Source organism: Chanodichthys erythropterus, chromosome 6 (genome assembly GCF_024489055.1).
Source record: "Chanodichthys erythropterus isolate Z2021 chromosome 6, ASM2448905v1, whole genome shotgun sequence".
Lineage (NCBI taxonomy): Eukaryota > Metazoa > Chordata > Actinopteri > Cypriniformes > Xenocyprididae > Chanodichthys > Chanodichthys erythropterus.
In genome coordinates, this window is record NC_090226.1 from 4,158,445 (window position 1) to 4,180,035 (window position 21,591).

General features: G+C 35.7%; 3 protein-coding genes across 4 annotated transcripts; 1 reads left to right on the top strand and 2 right to left on the bottom strand.

Moving 5' to 3' along the window:
• Positions 1-133: 133 nt before the first annotated feature.
• phf13 (PHD finger protein 13) lies at positions 134-10,286 on the bottom strand. Of its 2 annotated transcripts, XM_067387784.1 has the most exons (5): positions 10,130-10,286; positions 9,374-9,414; positions 6,885-6,986; positions 2,752-3,442; positions 134-2,518 (listed from the first exon to the last, which is right to left on the bottom strand). In XM_067387784.1, the coding sequence occupies exons 2-5, from the start codon at positions 9,410-9,412 to the stop codon at positions 2,292-2,294; spliced, it is 1,059 nt and encodes a 352-aa protein (XP_067243885.1). In that variant the 5' UTR covers positions 9,413-9,414; positions 10,130-10,286; the 3' UTR covers positions 134-2,291. The 2 variants fall into 2 exon arrangements, 1 of the variants encoding a protein (XP_067243885.1); XR_010895315.1 differs by lacking the exons at positions 134-2,518; positions 10,130-10,286 and having other exon boundaries at positions 3,305-3,442; positions 6,533-6,986; positions 9,374-9,411.
• Positions 10,287-12,361: 2,075 nt separating this feature from the next.
• On the top strand, positions 12,362-15,991 carry fbxo2 (F-box protein 2). The gene is made up of 6 exons (XM_067387119.1): positions 12,362-12,449; positions 12,950-13,014; positions 14,631-14,757; positions 14,963-15,058; positions 15,145-15,283; positions 15,511-15,991. Exons 2-6 carry the CDS (start codon positions 12,978-12,980, stop codon positions 15,643-15,645), a joined length of 534 nt encoding a protein of 177 aa, XP_067243220.1. The 5' UTR covers positions 12,362-12,449; positions 12,950-12,977; the 3' UTR covers positions 15,646-15,991.
• A 1,052-nt stretch (positions 15,992-17,043) lies between these two features.
• Positions 17,044-20,937, bottom strand: svbp (small vasohibin binding protein). The gene is made up of 3 exons (XM_067387120.1): positions 20,832-20,937; positions 20,094-20,226; positions 17,044-18,058 (listed from the first exon to the last, which is right to left on the bottom strand). Exons 2-3 carry the CDS (start codon positions 20,202-20,204, stop codon positions 17,972-17,974), a joined length of 198 nt encoding a protein of 65 aa, XP_067243221.1. The 5' UTR covers positions 20,205-20,226; positions 20,832-20,937; the 3' UTR covers positions 17,044-17,971.
• Between the last annotated feature and the right edge of the window lie 654 nt (positions 20,938-21,591).

Genomic DNA, 21,591 nt, shown 5'->3' on the forward strand with positions numbered 1-21,591 from the left:
ATCGACCTGAAGAACAATTTAAACAATAAAAAGTGAAGAAAACTACATTTCATCTGACCTCTTCAGTTATTTTGTTTAGATATGTTTACAGTTTCTACATAATAATAACATGGCTCACATAAAATCATCATCTCTTTATTTACAACAGTTTACATGAAGTTTCACAGAAACATCTCTCTTTTCATTGGACTCAGTCTTTATCCCTCAACATAACAGTGAGAGCTCAAACTCTAGCGGTTCTTCTCGCGCACACAAACAGCCCTGAAATATTATCATACTACATAAACATAATTGTACAAAACAAAATGTACAGAACCATCATCCATGAACCCTAAATAAATGGTTACAAAAAAAGAAAGCACCAACGTAAGCAATTATATTTACAAGCGAAACTTTTTTCCACAAAACAATGAAAAACTAGCTTGTTTAATCTAGGCCTGCAAATTTCCCAGTATTTCCTCAGATGGGAAGACAAATTGTACCCAAAGTAAGTGTTTAAAGAATATCCAGTTTCAATATGCATCCCAAAAATATCACTGTGGAAACTGTCCACTGACTCGTTAGAAAATAAGACCAGGCCAATTTCACAACTATGAACGATATTTGTCTTAATTTGACATTAACATATACCAAACGGTTCTGAAAATATCCATACTGAAGGTGCCAAATCAATTATCTTCTCTGCAGTGTTTATATCATCAATCAGAACAGTACATTCTAAAATGACAGAAACTCACATGAGATTAAAAAAAAAATTCACATAATGTCCTCAAGAACAAAAGTTTTTTGAAGGGAGTGGAACAGCTAATAGGACACAATCACATTTTTATCTGAGCATGCCTATGAACATGAAACCAGCTTAGACTGGTCACAGTGGTTAGCAAGAAATACACCCTCATGAATGATTCCTTCTATTACAAGCTCTGCCAGCAAGTTTTGAAAAGCAAAGATTTGTAGACCAAACATACTATAGTACAGTGCTTTGAATGTTAATATGAATACTACTAAGTAAGCCATAAGATTTCAACATATGCAGGTAAAAAAATCATTTTCCTTTTGGCAGTTAAGTAAATCTCACAGAACCTGACAAGAACACGCCCGGGTAATATTTCACCACAAAATGTGACTATTTTCATGACAAAAAAAAATAATAATAAAAAAAATATAAAAGGATACAGAAAGTTACTTTCTTACAGTCACGACAATAAAAATGGAATCACCACTGCGAATAATTGGAATAAAAGCAAAATACCCAGAAACATTACTTGAATTTGAAAAAAAAAAAAAAAAAATGTAAATGTTCCTAAAAAGAGCATAAATTAATACTATTTTTAGGAACATTTAAAAAATAATAATATCTACAAAATGAGGTGAAATGTAACCAGGATGTTTTGTAAGATTTTGAGATTCACCCAGTAAAAATATCCCTTCCCTAACCTGTAATGACTATCAAAAAATTCACATAATTAAAGTATTTGACACCTAAATGCAAAAAAAAAAAAAGACATAAAAAAAAAAAAAAAAAAAAAAATCAACCTGTTTAGTCAAAAATTACAACATGCAAATTGTTCAATAAAGGGCAGAAAAGCAGGAATTATCAGACTTTATAAATCAAAATGACACATATAGTATAAATCAAAATGTCACATATAGTCTTGTTGTCACCAATTTGTTTCCATGTTCTTTAAAATGAAAAAAGAAAAAACACCACAATGTAGCATGAACCGTTTCTGATGTTTCACTCCAAAGCATCAGTGACTGCTGACGAAAACTTTGATAAACATTATCCAACAAACAGAACTCTGTGCCTCATACACATTTGGGGGGTCTCAGAAAAGATCCACACAAAATGATGAGTCTAAACACCTTGAACACTAATATCTTATGGTTATTTCATATAATATACATACTTTAACAAATACACATAGTTTTGAAAGCTATAGGTTTAAAGGGGCATCTCTAGCTACCACTTTGTTCTTAAAAAAAGTGCAATCCGACACCCCAATCCCTTCTTTCCAGCACAACTTCGATAGCGTAATACCTTCGGGCGTGTACCGTCACAGCTACAGCCGACCATACGGCGGAAATCTGCTCTCATTAATGCTTCGTCTGAGTATTGATTGCCTGACGCAAACATTTAAGAAGGTGAGAAATATTAAAAACAGGAACAGAAAAAGTCACACAGGTAGGTCAGCGAGCCCTTCCTCTTCCGTACTCATTCAGTCTCGTCTTCAAGAAGACACTTTTATGAGTTTCTGTACGTGTGGATGGGCGGAACGAGAAGAGCGGCATCAGTCGAGAAGGTGTTTTCGAGAGCCCACTCGTGAGCGATTGGAGCGACGAATGTCAAACTTTGAGTCTTTGCACCTCTGGCAGATGTACGTCTCTGGGACGTTGGACTTGCGGATTTTGGCACATGAAAGGTGGATCCAGGTATTGCACTGGTTGCATTCGATCATCGCCCGCCCGGCGAACGGCTTCATGCAGAAACATGTCACTAGGTCCCAAGAATCATCATCTGCAAAGAAAAAGATAGTGAATTCAAATATATACATTTGAGATCAACTTTTATCAATGCCAGACTCCAAGAGGAAACGATTGTGACCGTAATCGTATATATAGTAATACGAATACAAACTACTTTTGACAATGCCAAACTCCAAGAGGAAACTATTGCGATTGTAATGCGACATATACTATTGCACTCTACTTTTGAAAATGGTAAACTACAAGAGGAAACCTTCTGCTTACCTGAATCAACCATGATGTCCTCATCGTCTGCCGATCCATCCTCATCTCTAAACACCACCTGTTTTCCCTGGCGAACCACAGTCCTTTTACCAGGAAAACCTTCAACTTTCAAGACTAGGGACTCTTCTTTAAGTTGCGAGGGTTTCTCGACATCCACCGACTCTGTACCTGAACTTTTAAAACCATCCCAGCATGGACGGCCAATATCAGGCTCCTCTTTGCACGTTGCGGTGCCTGGTGAACTAGAGGCAGGTTTTGAACATGTGACAGTGTGCGTAGGGTGGTCACTACCCATACCAGCGGTGGGTATAGAGATGCTGAGGTAATCTTCTGGTTCTTCTTTGATGGTACATCCAAGATTGGCGATCTCACCTTCAGCACTGGGAGGAGTAAATGGAGCGAAAGATCTCAATTCCTCATCCTTACTCTTCCTCAGCTTCTTCTTCTTCTTTTTCACCTTGTCGGCCTTCGATCGACCCTCCAGGAGAAGACCTGCTGACTTAGGACGCTTCTGGGGCTCTGAATTCTCGCTCGCAGGTCTCTTGAATCCAGCAAAGCTCTTGCGGTTTTTGGGTGGGGGCTCGTCCGGGGACGAGAGGCCACAGCCCAGCCTCTGGTTCTCCCATCCGTCACTGTCTGCAGTGCTGCCGGTGCTGTTAGGAGGACTAGAGCTGTTCCTCAAATGTGCCTCCTGTGGACAGCAATAGAAAACACTGTTTTAACCACCAATGCACTGAATTTCTTGGACTGAAACATCGGTCTGAAGATGAGCAAACAGTGACCAAATAACTTCACTGCATGTTTCAATAAGACTTGTGGTGAAATTAATAAACAGAAAATCACCCACACGCGCAAATCCTGCTGGTTATGGTGCAGTATTTGTAATGACAAGAAATGCAGACCACACTGGCGCAAGATGAAAATGCCTACTTACAACAAATCAAGCTCTCTAAGATGGAACATTTCACATTTTGCAGTCCGATAGAGACTAAATAGAAAAAATAGTGCCTCGCACACCTGAAACATTTGTAGGTGTGCTGGTTTGCTCAAGTCTGAGGAAGGTTGATGGACAGAAGCATTGTTAATAAAAGTTTGAGTAGTGTGCGGGATATATTTTGAGTCTGATGAAGGCTAAGATGTAAGAACATGTAATAGTGAAAATCTCAGCAATTCTTTATTAGATCAAATCACCAGTGTTTTAGCACTAAAAGCCAAACCATTTCATGAAAAAAGTACATTAACGCCAACAGACACTGACTGGGAAAAAAAAAAAAAAAGTCTATCACAAACCAGGGTAAGAGAAGCAAAGTGCCAAGCAATGCTCTTGTTGAGTCACTCCTAAAGTTAATGGCTACCACCTAAGAAAAATATAAATTACGGGTCATCAGAAATGCAAGCGCCTGCACAAAGAAATCCGAGAGTGACTGCACGCTGTAAAAATAAGGCAAACAAATGGCAGGTTTATGAACTTCCACTGTATGTTCAGAGAATTTAAAAATCCTCCCCCTCATTTTGCTGTCAAACCTTAATCAGCTTTCTTGGTCACGACTAATGAGCTCAGAAACACATGGATCCCACATCAATGGTGGATTATTTTGGAGCATTTCTCACGGGTCCATCTCTGTCTACACTTACTTTTGTTTATACCCTCATTTACTCTGTTTCTTTGTTATTAAAGCCATCATTATTCGTGTGCTATGAAGTGCTATGTCTCCTTTGTGCTGAGTAGCCTGCGAAAACAAAGCAAGTAGTAAGCAAATAAAGAAGAAATGATCTTTCCGAAAACAGACTCTATAAGCTGAAAGGATGTGAAAACACATATTATGTTCCAAAGCATAGTGAGTTGCCTACCTAGGCATCATTTCAGACAGCAGGCATATGTTGGCATGAAAGCTGTTCCAAAAAGCGCTAGCTTCAAAAATATCTTCACAAAGACAGCATAACCAGAATGCACTGCAACAAGCTCAATCAACATGGCAGACCAAAAGCCTAAAGTAGGATATTTCTGTCATGAAAACTCAGAGTGTTTGGCATGGTAATGGATATGACAACGTTGATATGTTCGGTCTTGGCAGAACAGATCTGCTACGCTGCTGCTGCAGAGCAAGTACGGGACTTGCTACTGCCAATACATACACGACACGCTGCTGTGAGCAAGTAAGACATGCTGCTGCTCAACAATATAGAGTGCCTCAGGGATGACGCATTTTTGTAGGCAAAATCCGGAAGCGAGTTAGCATTTTTGGACTTTCGGTTCCAACGCCGTAAAGTCTATGGGTTTTTGCTAAATCGCCTGAAATAAGGTCTGTGGTTAACAAAGCCTCTAAATACTTTCACGTTTTGATCTATGATATAAAACAGACCAGTTATAACCCAATTGTGATTTTTTTAAACTTTTACTGTGACTTAAAATCGGCGGTTGCTAACAAATTTGCTAAAAGGGACTACTTCCTTTGGCGGGGGCTTTAGACATAATCATTAAAAACGGACATTTGGACAGCATTTCTCATGAAAACGTTGATAAGTATTCATACACAGCGCATATCATAATCAGCGAGCATGTTTGTAAATAAAGTTGTTTTTTTAAATACAGTTTGAGGAAGCTTGGTGGTGACGATGTTGATGGTGTGCTGTAGTCCGTTTATAGCCTACTGTTAGCCTTTTATATCTGACGACATTATTTAGGCTTCAAAATCTATAAATGTTGTGTTCACTTGTAAAGATTATCTTGATAGACAAAACGTGTAAGTGTCATAACCCTTTGTTAAACACAGAGCTTATTTTCTGCGATTTTCCAAAAGTCTATGGGAAAAATGCATAGTCTTTCAACCGAGGGAACCCGTGCGCCGCTAACTTCCGGGTTGGCCTACAAAAACGCGTCATCCCTGGGGCACTCTATAGCGTACGTGAATTACCCATAGCAGATCTATACAGGTGGAGCTGGGGAAGGTGGGGGGTTTCTGAAAGTGCGCTACATTGCTAAGGCAAATGCTGACCAATATGTGAATGTTGAGCAGCGAGCTCATTGGCTACTGATACAGCAGGAATCAATCAGCTGTGCCCTATTGAGAATGATGCGACTGCAAGCAGATTAAGTTAAGGACGTATCAGCCTGTGCCATCTAGAGTTTCATGACAGAACTTTGTATTTCTACTAGATATCGGCAACTTCTAACCATAAAGTGCTCAGAAGATGACCTGGAAATAAAAATCCAGTTTGACTGTCAACAAAAAAGACAAATAATTCACTGGGTTTTACACACCAATTTCAATAAATGTTTAACAAACTGGTTTTATTATCATAAAGCGTAAGACGTTTGACTCTCCACTGCTTTTTATTTACTTAAAAGTGAATGTTTACAGTACATCTACCTGGGTGCCACCATGTTATTGTGACATCATTCATCCTCACTGACTATTTGGCAACCTATTTTACCCAATATTTGTTACATTATTTCATTTTAAACAACATGCAAGTGTCAACTGAGAGTTGAGTGTCCCATGCACTTTATTTCAGCTCCCCTTAGAAGGCAGCGGCCTATGTAAACAGCAGACAGCAAGACAGCTCACTAGGTTTTGGAACACTTGGAGCTATTATCGGCCCTCATGCATTTCCCTGCAACAAAGTTTCCTCGATTTAGCCTCCATCCATTTGAAGGATCCATTAAAGGGAAGACCTGAAACTGAAGTGTTTGTGGATGCACACACACTGCTGTTGTGAAGAATGGCACTTAGAGACAGGGTCTGAGATGAGAATGAGGAGACTGGAGTGGCCCTCTTACCCTGGGAGGGAGGGCTGAGGTTTTTTTGGAGGGAGTTGTCTCTCAGCGGCCGTGACATAAGAGCCACCACCATTTCTGTGGATCAAACAAGAGCGTCAGCAGCAAAGCAGCTCATAAGGGGTTGTGCCACCAAAAAAAAAAAGAAAAAGCACCCAGTGCTACACCACTGCCAAGGATAGGAACCTCTGGAGGTCGGATGTGTCAGATCGTTGAGCGATCTTGAAGAAAAGCAAGGCCGCTTCACCCTGCAACACTGACAGCACTTTCTAGCAAATGTACAAGCACAGTAAGTATCATTTTTACCACAATCTCCTCACAGTTACATCACTGAGACAGACATGATAATACTCACCTCCTGTGGATATGGAATATAACCAGCATATGCCAGCACAAATGTGCAGAACTTGTTGAAATCTTCCACTGTCCGTTTCCGCTTAAATGTTGAACTGTAGCCCTGCAATAAAAACAGAGTCAATAATGAAAGTAGTCATTTCATGTATACTTTTTTTTTGTTTATTAAAAGGTTAATACCACTTTTAAAGCACCATTTCACACCTTTTAAAAGGATCGATTAACATAGCTTTTAGCATTCGATTATGCCAAATTGCAGTGCTAAATGTTAAGCAAAAGTCAGCCAATCAGAAACTAAGCAATGCGGCCTCATTGAATATTCATGCATTTGTGCAATCACAGAGCACTATTACGCACCATGTTAAACAAAGTTTGAAAGTGTGAAACATGGAACAAAACAACTCAGGATTACATTAGTTGCAATGTGTCATTTCTGCATCACTAACGTCACCGAATGGATAAAAAACAACAACAACAACTAATGAATGCTTTCAAACAGGTAGTGCCACCCCAAACACAAGGCCATTAGTTGAGTCACTGCTGTTTTGGGCTGGTCATGATGTTCAAACAAACATAATGATTTTAATGGATTACAAAGTCTAAGTTTTCACACTTTTCAGGAGAATCAACATAGGACAGCTTACATGTATTTGTTTCTGTACATAGAGTGCAACAGGTTACAAAACAAAAAATCCCATACATTTTCTCCAGAGAGGAACAGATTTTTAACAATAACCTATAACCCTTTGAAGACAGACTAACTGTAGCAATGAGGTTGTTAATTGATGATCATTGCTTTTATTGAGGCCATCAGCCCACATTATTTCATCTTATTTTTAAAATAGTCATGTTAACAGAATTCCTGGTCAAAACTACATTTCCCATGATTCTGGAAAGAAATCTCCACCAGAGAATCAAAAAAAAAAAAAAAAAAAAAAAAAAAATCAGGCCAGGATTAGTTCACTTCTGAATTAAAAATTTCCTAACAATTTACTCACCCTCATGTCATCCAAGATGTTCATGTTTTTCTTTCTTCAGTTGAAAAGAAATGAAGGTTTTTGATGAAAACATTCCTGTGTTTTTCTCCATATAGTGGACTTCAATGGACTCCAAATGGTTGAAGGTCAAAATTACAGTTTCAGTGCAGCTTCAAAGGGCTTTAAACGATACCAGACGAGGAATGCAGGGGTCTTATCTAGCGAAACGATCAGTCATTTTAAAAAAAAATGTAAATGTATATGCTTTATATAAACAAATGATCGCCTTCCAAATGCTTCCGCCAAAACCTTTTCTATTCTATTCTAGTCCCTATTCTACTTACGGAATGAACGCAGCGCCAGTTCCATTTTTTTCGTAAGTAGAATAGGGAAGGTGTAGGACATACAGCGTAAGCTTTTTGAAGAATATGAAAGTGTGTTTTTGGCGGAAGCACTTGGAAAAGGCGATCATTTGTTTATATAAAGCATATACATTTACGTTTTTTTTCAAAAATGATCAATCGTTTTGCTAGATAAGACCCTTATTCCTCGTCTGGTATCATTTAAAAGCCATTTGAAGCTGCACTGAAACCGTTTGGAGGCCACTGAAGTCCACTATAAGGAGAAAAATCCTGGAATGTTTTCATCAAAAACCTTAATTTCTTTTCAGCTGAAGAAAGAAAAACATGAACATGTTGGATGACATGGAGGCGTGTAAATTATCAGGAAAATTTTATTTGAAATTCACTTATTATCCTTTTATGTTAATTCACCTTGTAGCTGGTTGGTTTGGTTCATTGCTTTAAACCCCTATTGAAAACTTCCAGAACTAAAGCAACTGAAAAAGTGGATGGGTGGTACTTCTAAAAATTTTCAATATATAAAAAAAGAACCACGTACTTTTAACTCTAGTTAATGAAAGCAGTGCTTTACTTTCCCAACCAGAGGTTGGGGGAGTGAAGCAATGTGCGCGCATGCGCATTCGCGCACTGGCTCTGTCAACTGTGCAAATATTCGACATATTGACAACCACGAGTAAACGACACATCACCGTCATTCAGTTACACGATCGACACCAATGTGAATTCGACTGATATACTGAAACGTCTTTTGCATCGACAAAACTACATGTTTGAAGTAAAAACGTCTCCGATCTCCTTTATTTTAATCAACCTACATCGCATCTAATGAGTTAGCCAGCCACTGCTAATGAGATAGCCTAAAAACAATGACACTTCCTTTTATGATTTTAGTTATTACCAGACATCAAAGCACTAAAATAATAAAACATGCATTTACAAATTTACAATTTTCGATGCGATGATGATCATACGTTGCATACAGTTTTACACGAAGCAAGCCTATTTGAGCTACACATGCAACGATGATTAATAAAAAAAAATATATGCATGCAGAAATACTGAGAAGACACAACAACAACATCATCATCTAAAACAATATTAATAAATATATCATCATATCTGGGTATGAAATTACAAAATCATATTTTTACCTGTGTGTCAAACGGACAAGTCGTCGAGCTGTTGTCCATTTCTATAATGTAAAAAAAAACTGTTTAGGTTTATGATTACATTTTCTACCACATGCGATTCACATCATAACACATATATCGTCATAATATCACACAAAATAATAAATAATATCGAATTAAACTTTGCTGTTTGCACTTTTAGTGATGCCTATGTGCATGCTATCACTTATGATGACATCTGACTAAAGCAAACAGTTATTTAAAAACCGTAGAATAACTGTTCAGTTTAATCGATCACTAAATAGATGTTTTTGGACTAATGAAAAAGTTTTCAAATGGATTTATGAGATTATATAATGCATAGATTCACGTCACATATCTCCACAGCTACTGCAAAAACACATTTAACTCCTCTGACTACTTTATATATTCATCTTCACATCAAAAGACAGGTATGAAATGTTTATGGGTTGTTTTATTGAAAAAAGAAAAATGGTTTTTAATCTTTTTGATGGGCAGTCCTCGAGCTCAGTTAGCCTGCTAGCACTACAGGCATGATCTGTTAAGTTTAACAACACTATATCATACATAACACACCAATTATGACCAATATCCAAGATTACACATCTAAATCCTCATCTAGCTCGAACTGTAATGTCTTTAAACAAAAGTTGATCCACTTTTTTCTTCCCCTGCTGAAACTTGCTAATTGGCTAGCCGTCACGCTAACATTGTTGTGACTGATGTTTGTGTTTATGATGTTTTATTCACGTTTACCTGCTGCTGGAACAAAGATAGTGGACCACGCGACGGTAAAAAGGTGGATAATTATCCTGGATCGAAAAACAGGCGATGACAGTGGCAGGAGTGATGGAAAACAGTGATGATATATGTCCGAATGTGATGAAGATTTGATGGGTGAAACCCAGACAGACAGAGCTGCTCATTTGCCAAAATAAAAGTCCCCCTTTGATTTATATGAATCACCCATCTACTGGTCAGTTTACAGGTCAGAAAAATAATATACACTTAAAATGTGTATATTATACACTTAGAATGACATTAGATAACAAAAAAATCAAACCAAGTGACATTTATTTTAAAGAAATATAGCACAAACAGACTTTTCAAACAAAACAAAATAAGTTTGTTACTGTTAAACGTCTGTGACTTGAGCATCTAAATTTTAAGTAGAACTACAGAACAATATTGTTTACATTTATTTTACACTTTAACTCTTTTCAGATTATGTTTAGATATTTTTAAAGAAAAAAATACTAGCAGAAAATGTCATGTATCACTTGCCTAGCGCTGCAGTCTAAACACATTATGCATGCAGTCTAATTTAAACGTATATTTACACATATTTTGGGAACAATAAATTCATATATATTTATATAATAAATTATATAAAGTCATGTTTCAGCATCTTTAAGTTAAAGAGATGAGATCTGAATAATCACTAAATGAGTTAATATACCATGATTTGGAAAACACTGACATGTCACTGAATAACAACATGACTCATACTATTATTTTTAATGCCACATTGTGATCTATACATTAATATCTTAGAAACCCTTGAAACAAGAACCAAAATCAAGGAGTAGGTTCTTATTTTCCCATCATCTTCCCTTTGAATTAATGAAATACACTTTATTGTTTTGAATTACATTTGTGTTGGACTCAAGGTGTTTACATTGACAAAATCATTAAAAACATAAAACATTTAAAAAAACAGATTCAACAATACAAAAATAGTAAAATAACATTCATAATTTAACATTTTAACTGAAATACCTAATGACAGCTGAACGATCAGCTCAAATGATCAGCTCACCAATTCACTTAATCTCAAAAGTTTTATTAGCATTACTGTATTACATTATTTCACATGGGGTCATTTTAAACAAATTATAGTACTTATAAAAGTAAACATAAATATGAAAAATGTCTGTCTCAGGTAACTAATCTCAAAATTTAAAAATATAATTCTGTATTTGTTAGTAATAATTGCAAATCATTCTTCCATTATGCAAATATATTTTTGCAAAACGTACTGGAAAAAAAAAAAAACACTTAAAGGGGTCATGACATGTGAAATCAAATTTGCCTTGATCTTTTGACAAGAGGTCTTTGTACCATTAAAACATCTCACAAGTTTCATAGCTTAAAACATCCTCCTCATTATAAACAAAGCATTTACTTAATCAAGCTCCAAAAACAGCTCCTTTTGATATTGCGGGATCTGTGATGTCACATTGGCAAATACAGTTGCACATGACTGCCTCCAGAGCAAGACATTGATGAATAGTTATGCATCATTGCACCATAGGCCCCGCCCACTAGCACTCAGTCGCTTAATGGCTGACATTTGTCTACCTTTTGACATCTCGTCAAAAGCAAATAGAACCCATTATAATCACTGACTCTGTCTACACTGATACAGTATACATATGCACGTTTAGTTTCTGACGAACTCGAGTCTGTCGACAACAGGACAAACTGAAGAGTGAAAGAAAGAGCGCATTGATGCATCATTTGTGTCTCTGTACAGACTCAAAATGTATCCCAGCTTCGGAAAAAAGTGGATAGTATATTTTAATGGCATCCCGGATCACGTCAGAGAATTATGTTTGTTCGGAGCATTTTGCTTTGTAAATGAGGCACAGCCTAATATAGAGTTCACAAAAAAACTTTTACTGAAAGACGAACTGTACAAACTGTTTTTTTTTTTTTTTTTTTGCACATATTTGTAACATTATTGTAACAGTACTGAGTAAATAAGTATTAAGTAATAAGTCGATTATTGCAGTTCTCTCAACCCTTCAAGGACAGGCTGTTGAAGCTTCTGTTTTCTGTATGTCAGCTGTGTTTTTCCTCAGTATATTTGAGTGGCATTTGTGCTAATGTGCACATGTGCCGTGCTGTGCTGTGCAGAAGTGTCAGGGGCTGAATATTGCTGCTGATGCAGGACGGCCCATGTGCCTCATTCTGCCAACCAGAGAAGTTCTGCAGAGGGATCGGGTTACAGGAAGCTCCCATCCACCACCAACACACGCAGCACTGGGCTCGACTGAGTGGACGGACTCTCACTGTAAGTACTGGACTATTTATATGACTCGTTTGCTTTTTATGCGTGTGCTGTGATGCATTTACTTTACTTTATTTATGCGCGGAGACCTCTTCCTTATGCTAAACATGTCAGCAAGAAACACGAGTCCGCTCACTGCCGAGAGCTAAGCTAGAGCTCATGTATACACTGTTTTTACTTATCAAATGCCTCTCATTCACATGAAAAATAACACTGCTGCTTTTGGTGAAAGATGTCGGCTTTAGCACTGCATTGATAGTGGGCTTTAATTTATGCATTCTTACACTATGGTTTCCTGGCGATGAATGTCCTGAAATGCATCAAGCACTACTGCAGGATCTGGGAAATGGAATCGACCTCTGGCGTATGAAAGACAGAAAGGATTGCGGATGTATAAAAGATAAAAAATACAAAAGTCACAGCAACTAACAGTTTGAAAAGTGTTTTATTTGTAAAAAGTGTCACTCTTTGCACTGTTTTATCTTCCCTTTTTCTCTCTTGAGTGGTTACAGGAAAAGCAGATTCAGCAAAATGTCTGGAAACCTTCTGAAAAATCCTAATGGAGATGGTATGTTATATTTATATATATTTATTTGCACTGCATTTTTAGGATAATAATACTTTTACTCAGCAATTGATCAAATGTGATGGTTAAGACATTTCTAATGTTATAAAAGATTTCTATTTCAAATAAATGCCGTTTATTTGAACTTTCTATTCATTAAAGAATCCTGAAAAGTGCATCACGGTTTCAAAAGTAATATTAAGCAGCACAGCTGTTTCCAACATTGATAACCCCAAACTTTTAGGTAGATTTTAGGTTACGATGCATAAGGGAAATCAACTTGCCATCACTTTAATCACCTTTAGCTGTACACAACAGCCTGTAGTGTGACAAATTAATTTTAAAAAGTACAAATATTCCATGAAGTTTGTTAAAGGTGCAGTAAGTGATTTCTGAGATTCATTTGAAATCTTTTAAAAGAAACACACCCCTTCCTTCATTGCTCTGCCAGCAAAAATCACCAAAACGCAATGCAGGAGTGGATGTCTCTTTTTCATATTTGAAGAGAAGCAAAATAATGCTTCACGAAAAATATAATGAAGATGGTGAGCGAACAGCAAGAAAGAACAAAAAATAAACAAAATACACAAGTATATACAAGCAAGAGTTGTTGTTAGTCGCCAGCAGCACACCTGTGGGGTATTCCAGAAAGCAGGTTATGCGACATACCTGGGAAAGTTTACTCAGGTTAAGCAGATAATCTCAACTTTCAGTTCCGAAAATGAAGGTATCTTTAAGGGTGTGTAAGTAGCTAAAGAAACTTACAAAATAAAATGCAGATGGGTCAATCCATCTCTCTTATTTAATTTAAATATTTAGCATTAAACAAATAATATAATTCTTGCCTGCAGTAATAAAAAAAAAAAAAAAACAGATTAAAAAATGATTGCACAATTGCACCGTAGGTGGCGATATGCACTTAGAATATTAATTAGCATTAAACAAAAGAAGAAAGGAAATGGTATGACACGTTTCTTCTTAGCGTCCATTTTCATAATGTCTCCTGGATTCGGCGCTCAGTTGAGAATGTCTTTATGTGGTCACCGTTAACTCTTGAATTACCGTTAACTCATACTCCGGGTTGACTGAACTTACTCCAGACCATGGTTTTGGAACCTGCATGCCTCGTGTAAGCAAGGTTTAGGTTAATCAACCAGGAGTTCAAGGTTTATGTGACAGTAAGTTAACCTTGCTTTCAGGAATACCCCCTAGCTCCAGACAAACAATGACAATCAAAACTGTCCTGTTACTATAGCCAACATTACTACAACAGCATACGTCGGTTCTGTGAAACATAAACATAGCAAAACCAATGTTATTCATGTATAGAGCAGAAACAAAGCAAACTTAGGTCTTTCCAGCACTGATAAGCTTTTCTAATATTAACACGGGTTCTGCTTCTGCTACAAGCATGTTGTGCTGCTGTTTGATCCACTTTCAACAGCGTTTCTCAGAAATTGCTTACTGCACCTTTAAAATGATGTCATACTGCACACATAACACAAAATTAAATGAAAATAATAGTTTCAGAGGAAGTACAACTCATTTGCTATCACATTCCAGCTATAAATAAAATGATCACATCAGTACGGATATTTTGTCCAATGTATTTTCACCAGATGATCTGGATCACTGGGAGTTGACAGAGAACGGAGGCGACCAGTGGCGGACCGAGGACATGCCGGGGGACTGCGGACACATTTACAGTGATGAATTAATCACTAAATACTTCTGCACCTCTTTTGAGTAAGAGAGAAACAAATGGTTTCTAAATAGACAAGGGTGAGGAAAATAAGGGTGTTTTTTGTCTTTAAAAGAACCGGATGAAAAAAGGATCCATGTGTGTTTCACTCAACACTGTCCCTGCTTGTGTTTCGGTGTGTGTTCATTCATCAATCATACATCTGTGTCTATTTCATACATCTGTGTCTATTTCTGTCCGGTGTTCCAGGCCCTGTCTAAAAAGACAATTGATTGACTTGCTGGCAGAGGGTTACGACCCCGAACATTTAGATATTGCACAGCCAGCTGTCAATGTGGAGGACTGGTAAGCCTTGATGATGTGGACATAATGGCGTTATGAGTTTTTTATCATCACATGTCCATTCAATCATTTCTTTTGAATGCGTGTAGGTACTGTGGCAGAACAGACTGTGGGTGCATTTATAAGCTCACCGTGTCCCTGCTTGATGAAGGCCAAGAAATCATTACTGAATTTAAGCCGGATGAAGTGACCCTTGACCCTGACTGCGATGACTGCTCTTGGAGAAAGGTACGAGTGCTGCAGAATCCAGTCCAGTTTTACTTAACACACTCACTTAAAAGCTTTAAAGAAATGAATAGGAAAATAGAAAACAAAGTGACCTAAAGCTGTTTATTGTAATATAGTATAATAGCTTATACATCATACAAGTATCTCTTTATTATATTGCCTGCCATTATAATTCAGTTCAACACAACTGTGTGCATGCAAACACTGTTTTATGACTTCTGTCATAGGTGAGCCACACATTCACAGACTACGGCCCGGGCCTACGCTTCATCTCTTTTGAACATGGCGGTCAAGACACCAAGTTTTGGCAGGGCTGGTTTGGAGTGAGAGTCACTGGGAGCTCTGTTACCGTGGACCTCTGAACACCAATCAGACAAAAATACTGATTGCCTAAAAAAATATTTCCTCGCAACTTCCTTTTATTTTTGCACATGCTGTACTAAGTGTAATACTAACAGATGATTAAACCTAATGCTAGGCATTTAAAAAAGTATCTGACTAGATTATAATTCATTTTACTTTATTTTTTTTTATTTTTTTTTAGAACGTTAGATGCTTCTAATTCTGTTCAACCACTAACTACCTCTATATGCTCCTGCAAGCTACATGGTTAACTTACATTAATAATGCACTTTTAATGAGGCTTCAATATGCAATTAGCATCTTCTAATGTGGTTTAAAACCTACATAGGTTTAAATCATTCTCATGCCACATAAAAAAAAATATATATATATATATATATATATATATATATATATATATATATATATATATATATATATATATATATATATATAATAATAAACTAATGACAAAAACATTACCTGTTCCTGACCTTCCTTTGTCAAAAGATGTAATAATGCATTTATGGGTTTGCATTGAAACATTTGTGACTTGGAAACTGTGGCAACATCAAATGGTATTTTTCATCGGGTTGCAAGAGGATAAGTTCAGGTCTGATGAGGTAATGGCTAAAACCTCAGGCACACTTTTTCCCAGACCTTCTGTTTCTGTGCCATAAGACAGTCCCCACTGAGAATTCAACTTACATTTGTAGTTGCACTGCTTTTGAAAGAAAGAAGCCTCTTAGGCTTACCAAGGTTACATTTATTTGATCAAAAGCAAAAGTGAAACAGTAATTTTGAAATGTGATTTATTCCTGTGATGACAAAGCTGAATCGTCTGTATCATTACTCCAGTCTTCAGTCACATGATCCTTCAGAAATCATTGTAATGTTTATTTGCTGCTCAAGAAACATTTCTTACCATTAGCAATGTTGAAAACAGTTGTGTTACTTCCTATGTTTGAGAAAACAAACATGTTCCAGGATTCCTTGATAGAGAGTTAAAAGCACAATATGTACATTTTTAGATTAAAATATCCAAAAACCACTAGAACAGTGACATCATATCCGCTTTACCCATTACTGTTTCCAATTTGATTTTATTAGATAGGTGAGCAACAGTTTAGCTAGCTATTATATAGCTAATCACCAAGCAACGCCTTTGTTTGAATAAGCGACCTCTAGTGGTGAAAATTTACAAAGTGCCTTTAAAAACAGCATTTATTTAAAATAGAAATCTTTTGTAACTTCTGGTCAATTGAAAAGATGTCCGCTTTAGCACTGCTTTGACAGTGGGATTTAATTTATGCATTCTTTCACTATGGTTTCCTGGCGATGAGTGTCCTGAAATGCATCAAGCTACTGCAGGATCCAGGAAAAGGAATCAAACTATGATAGAAAGGATTGCTGATGTTTAAAAGATACAAAATACAAAAGTCAAAGCAACTAACAGTTGGAAAAGTTTTTTATTTGTAATAACTTACTATAGTAATAACAGTCAATTATGCATAGTTGTATGCAACTAATCCAAACCTTAACCCTAATTATATAGCAAGTACATGTAGTTTATTATTACTCAGTACTTAAATGTATAGTTACAATGTAACAAGGACGCCGAAAATAAAGTGTAACCCGATGATAATCTGGGGTTAAGTGCAGTGTGAAAAGCCCAAAATGATCTAACATCAGCATAAAGTAGCATGTTTTGCACTGAAAAACTCGAGGGCATTTAATTTGACAAAAGCCCTTCTATCAGCGTATACTAACTGTGGGATGCAGGAAAATAAGGCTCAGAGAAGAAAATCATTTTATATTTTTTTCAAGATTTATTAATAACTGCTTGTGGTAAAAGGAACAAACCATTATTAACGTATGTCACAAATAAATTATTGATAAACTAAAAGAGAGACAACTGCATCTTATTTTCAGTTCAGTCAAGAGGTTTCAAGATTTGTACAATCATATATAATGTAATACTCATTTTGGACAATGAACATTGCATGTCATATAAAATATTACAATTAACAATAAAAAAATGAAACTGAACAGATGTTTAACATCCTACAAAGTAAGTGAATGTCTTTTCACAGGATGGTTCTCTGATAAAGATGATGATATTTTTGGTTTTGTACATACTACCCAATGTTTGCGATGTGATTGTACACTCAGATTCAAGTTCTGTGTTTGTGCACCAATACAGCCATGCATTCTCCAGCGTTTAGCTTTAAATGACGGGGGCTGAAAGAAGTGATTATCATAATGTTTACAATAATACAAAAATATGAGTAGTAACATCGTAACGTAACCCTAACCTGTAAATGTTTGCCCTGACATGAGTTTTTCTCATTCCGCTTGTGACTGCATCTGCTTGCAGAAGGCCTCGAACTGCTGCTGTTCAAGTTCAGTCATGACTTTGTTCAGGGCGTAAATCTGGAATACACCACAAACAGATGAATTGATCAGAAATTTGCAATTTAAACACACAGAATTCAAGAGACTGTTTTTTGAATTTTTGACAAATGAATATGAAATATTTAAGTCTGCACGATTTGAGCACTCCAGTGTCATATGATCCTTCAGAAATCATTCTAATATTTTGATTTGATGCTCATGAAACATTATGATCAATGTTGAAAACAGTTGTGCTGCTTCCTATTTTTGTGGAAACAGTGATGCATTTTTTCAGGATACTCTGACAAAAGAAAAGCATTTATTTGAAACCAAAAACCTTTACTGTTACCTCTGATCAATTTAATGCATCATTGATGGATAAAAGTATTCATTTCTTTTGGGAAAAAAAAACATTGTACTGACTACAGACTTGAACGGTAGTGCATTTACATTTAAAAGGAAGAAATGACAACATGAATGTGAAATATTTAAGTATGCACTATTTCAAAGTAGGGTTGCAAAATTCCAGGAATTTTCAAAGCTGGAAATTTTCCATGGGAATTAACAGGAATATATGGGAGTTAATGGGAATAAACAGGGAATTTGCAAAATTGCAGATTAGCCTGAAAGTAGTTGAAAAAAAACATCTTGCAGCATAATTTTGGTTAAAACAACCATATTTAATGCAGTTTTAGTTGAATTTTTACCCTGCACATTCCTCAATCACATTCAGACAGCACACTACTTACTGCAGGGCTATTGAGGAAACACCCCCTGCATGCACTGTGCATTCCCCCAATCCATAACATGCACATTTGATCACAAATACAGAAAAAACTGTAATATTATGAAACATAACTACAATTTAAAATAATGGTTTTCTATTTTGATATACATAAAAATATAATTTATTTCTGTGATCCAAGCTGAATTTTCAGCATCATTACTCCAGTCTTCAGTGTCACACGATCCTTCAGAAATCATCTAATATGCTGATTTATTATCAATGTTGGAAACAGTTGTGCTGCTTAAATTTTTTTTATAACCTGTGATACTTTTTTCAGGATTTTTTGATGAATAAAAATGTAAAGAACAGCGTTTATTTAAAATAGAAATCTTTTGTAACAATATACACTACCGTTCAAAATTTTGGGGTCAGTAATTTTCTTTCTTTCTTTTTTTTTTGAAAAGAAATTAATACATTTATTCAGAAAAAATGTGTGAAATTGATAAACAAGTGATATTTAAAGTGATACTGTTAGAAAAGAATTCTATTTTGAATAAATTCTGTTCTTTTTAACTTTTCAGTGAATCCGGAAAATAGTATTACAGGTTCCAAAACAATATTCAGCAGCAACAATGATAATAACAGAGTATCAAATCAGCATATTAGAATGATTTCTGAAGGATCATGTGACACTGAAATAAATAACACATAACAATTGCTGCAATAAAAACATATTTATTTTACATATTTACCAAATTAGAACTAATTGAATGCGAAAAATAAATCACTGTTATTTCATGTTATGACCAAACTAAATTTTTATATTTGTTTTTATATGATACATTTTATATAAATATTATAAATATTATAAATTTATGTACATTTCCCAAAATTTCCAAATAATTCCTATAAATTCCTGTTAAGTTTCCAAAACTCCCCAGGTTAAGTACCCCTGAAAATTTACCGGAAACTTTCCGCCCCTTTGCAACCCTATTTCAAAGTCACTAAATGCAAGTAAAAGAGTGACAGAATAGAAGCACAAGACGCTTGTTGAAACTCTCAAAACATAATCATCAGGTTTTGTTCATGTTTTTCTGTTATAAGAATGACATACTAAATACAAAGACATTCTGACGTTTAGATTAATTGTTTAAATAAACAAACTTTCACTCAAATTGTAAAAAAATTATAGCAAAATACTGGTAGTGAATTACACAACTGAATTACCATCTTTTTTTGATTACTATCATAAGAGGTAAACTTAAGGCAGGATTTCCATGCAGAAATCAATCAAATAGGACTATATATAATCATCATCAGTATATGAGGATGAAGGGGGAGTGTCACCTCTGCTCTCTGTCTCTGCTTCAGCTCCTGTTGGGCTGATTTCTGTTTGGTTCTGTCTCCACGGGTCGGCGTTTGCTGTTTCTGTTTGTCTTTTCGACATGCTGGCTCCATTTTAACATCAGATGGACACAATCTGGAGTCAAGAGGATATAAAAGTCACAAATTAAGCAATTCGGTTTTTCAAACTGCCACAAACCCCCAAATATGATCCTCATGCGAGAGACAAAATTTTATCTATATAGTTTGTGTATACTGTGATAAATTAATATCATTAACGTCAAAATATTATTTGAATTATAAGTCTAAAGTTACATTATTTCATTTTCTACTACTGTTAGATGTACTGTAGATGTATTATTATTTTTTCTCTCGTTCATTTACTTTTTTATTTTTCATTCTTCTATTTTTTTACACTGTTTTTCTCTAAACATTACCATCGAATAAGTTTCATTTCCTGTGGATCCCTGGACACCAGTTTAGAAACAGATCGTATAGATTATTAAATAACACCATGTGTGGAAGGTTTATTTTTATTTCTATGATTAAAATACACAAAAATAAGTGCAATACATCTCATTCGAATAATAAGCCACAAGTTTTCTGGCAAATAGCATAGCTACTAAGTCCTGTCAAAAATGTGAAACAACATTGTTTATTATCAAACCGCACACTCATTCTGTGAAGACTATAAGATATGCAAACAAAACGAAGAAAATAAAATGTCTAAGGGAGTCTTACCTTATGATTTCTAACGAAAACAATTCAACAAAGATGAGGCTAGTTTGGTTTAGCAAGTTTGGCGTCACTGATAAATAAACCCGGTTAGAAAATGAAGCAGCTACAAGGTTCCTATTAACGTTCCGTTCCTAAAAGGTTTTTATTCAAACGTCCAATTACACAAATGTACCTTTTATTTTATTTTATGCATAAAATCTGTAACCTCAACTAATATAAACAACAAAAACAAAAATATAAATAAATAACCAAACAAACGATTGAACTGTATTAAACTATTAAACTATTAAATAAACTGCATCCAGGTGCTGTAACTGTAAATATGTATAATAACTTATTTGTTTATGCAGATTTTTTTGTTTATACAGTTGCAAGAAAAAGTAAGTGAACCACTTGCAGAATCTGTGAAAATTTGAATAACTTTAACAAAATAAGATAGATTATACAAAATGCATGTTATTTTTTATTTAGTACTGTCCTGAGTTAGAAAAAAAGAAAATTTTATTAAATTTATTTGTTAATTTATTAAAATGACCCCGTTCAAAAGTTTCTGATCCATTGATTCTCAATACTGTGTGTGGTTACCTGATGATCCACGACTGTTTTTATGTTTTGTGATGGTTGTTCATGAGTCTCTTGTTTGTTCTGAGCAGTTAAACTGAGCTCTGTTCTTCAGAAAAATCCTCCAGCTCCTGCAGATTCTTCAGTTTTCAAGCATTTTTGCATATTTGAACCCTTTCCAGCAGTGACTGAATGATTTTGA

What these genes read in the sequence shown, in the direction of transcription:
- phf13 (XM_067387784.1), bottom strand. Translation starts at nt 9,412, where the DNA reads ATGGACAACAGCTCGACGACTTGTCCGTTTGACACACAG. An exon ending in CTTGTCCGTTTGACACACAG is followed by an intron (nt 6,987 to 9,373) that starts GTAAAAATATGA and finishes TTTTTATTGCAG; the next exon opens with GGCTACAGTTCAACATTTAA. An exon ending in GGACATCATGGTTGATTCAG is followed by an intron (nt 2,519 to 2,751) that starts GTAAGCAGAAGG and finishes TTTTCTTTGCAG; the next exon opens with ATGATGATTCTTGGGACCTA.
- fbxo2 (XM_067387119.1), top strand. Translation starts at nt 12,978, where the DNA reads ATGTCTGGAAACCTTCTGAAAAATCCTAATGGAGATG. An exon ending in TACTTCTGCACCTCTTTTGA is followed by an intron (nt 14,758 to 14,962) that starts GTAAGAGAGAAA and finishes CCGGTGTTCCAG; the next exon opens with GCCCTGTCTAAAAAGACAAT. An exon ending in ATGACTGCTCTTGGAGAAAG is followed by an intron (nt 15,284 to 15,510) that starts GTACGAGTGCTG and finishes CTTCTGTCATAG; the next exon opens with GTGAGCCACACATTCACAGA.
- svbp (XM_067387120.1), bottom strand. Translation starts at nt 20,204, where the DNA reads ATGGAGCCAGCATGTCGAAAAGACAAACAGAAACAGCAAACGCCGACC. An exon ending in AGCAGAGACAGAGAGCAGAG is followed by an intron (nt 18,059 to 20,093) that starts GTGACACTCCCC and finishes GGTGTATTCCAG; the next exon opens with ATTTACGCCCTGAACAAAGT.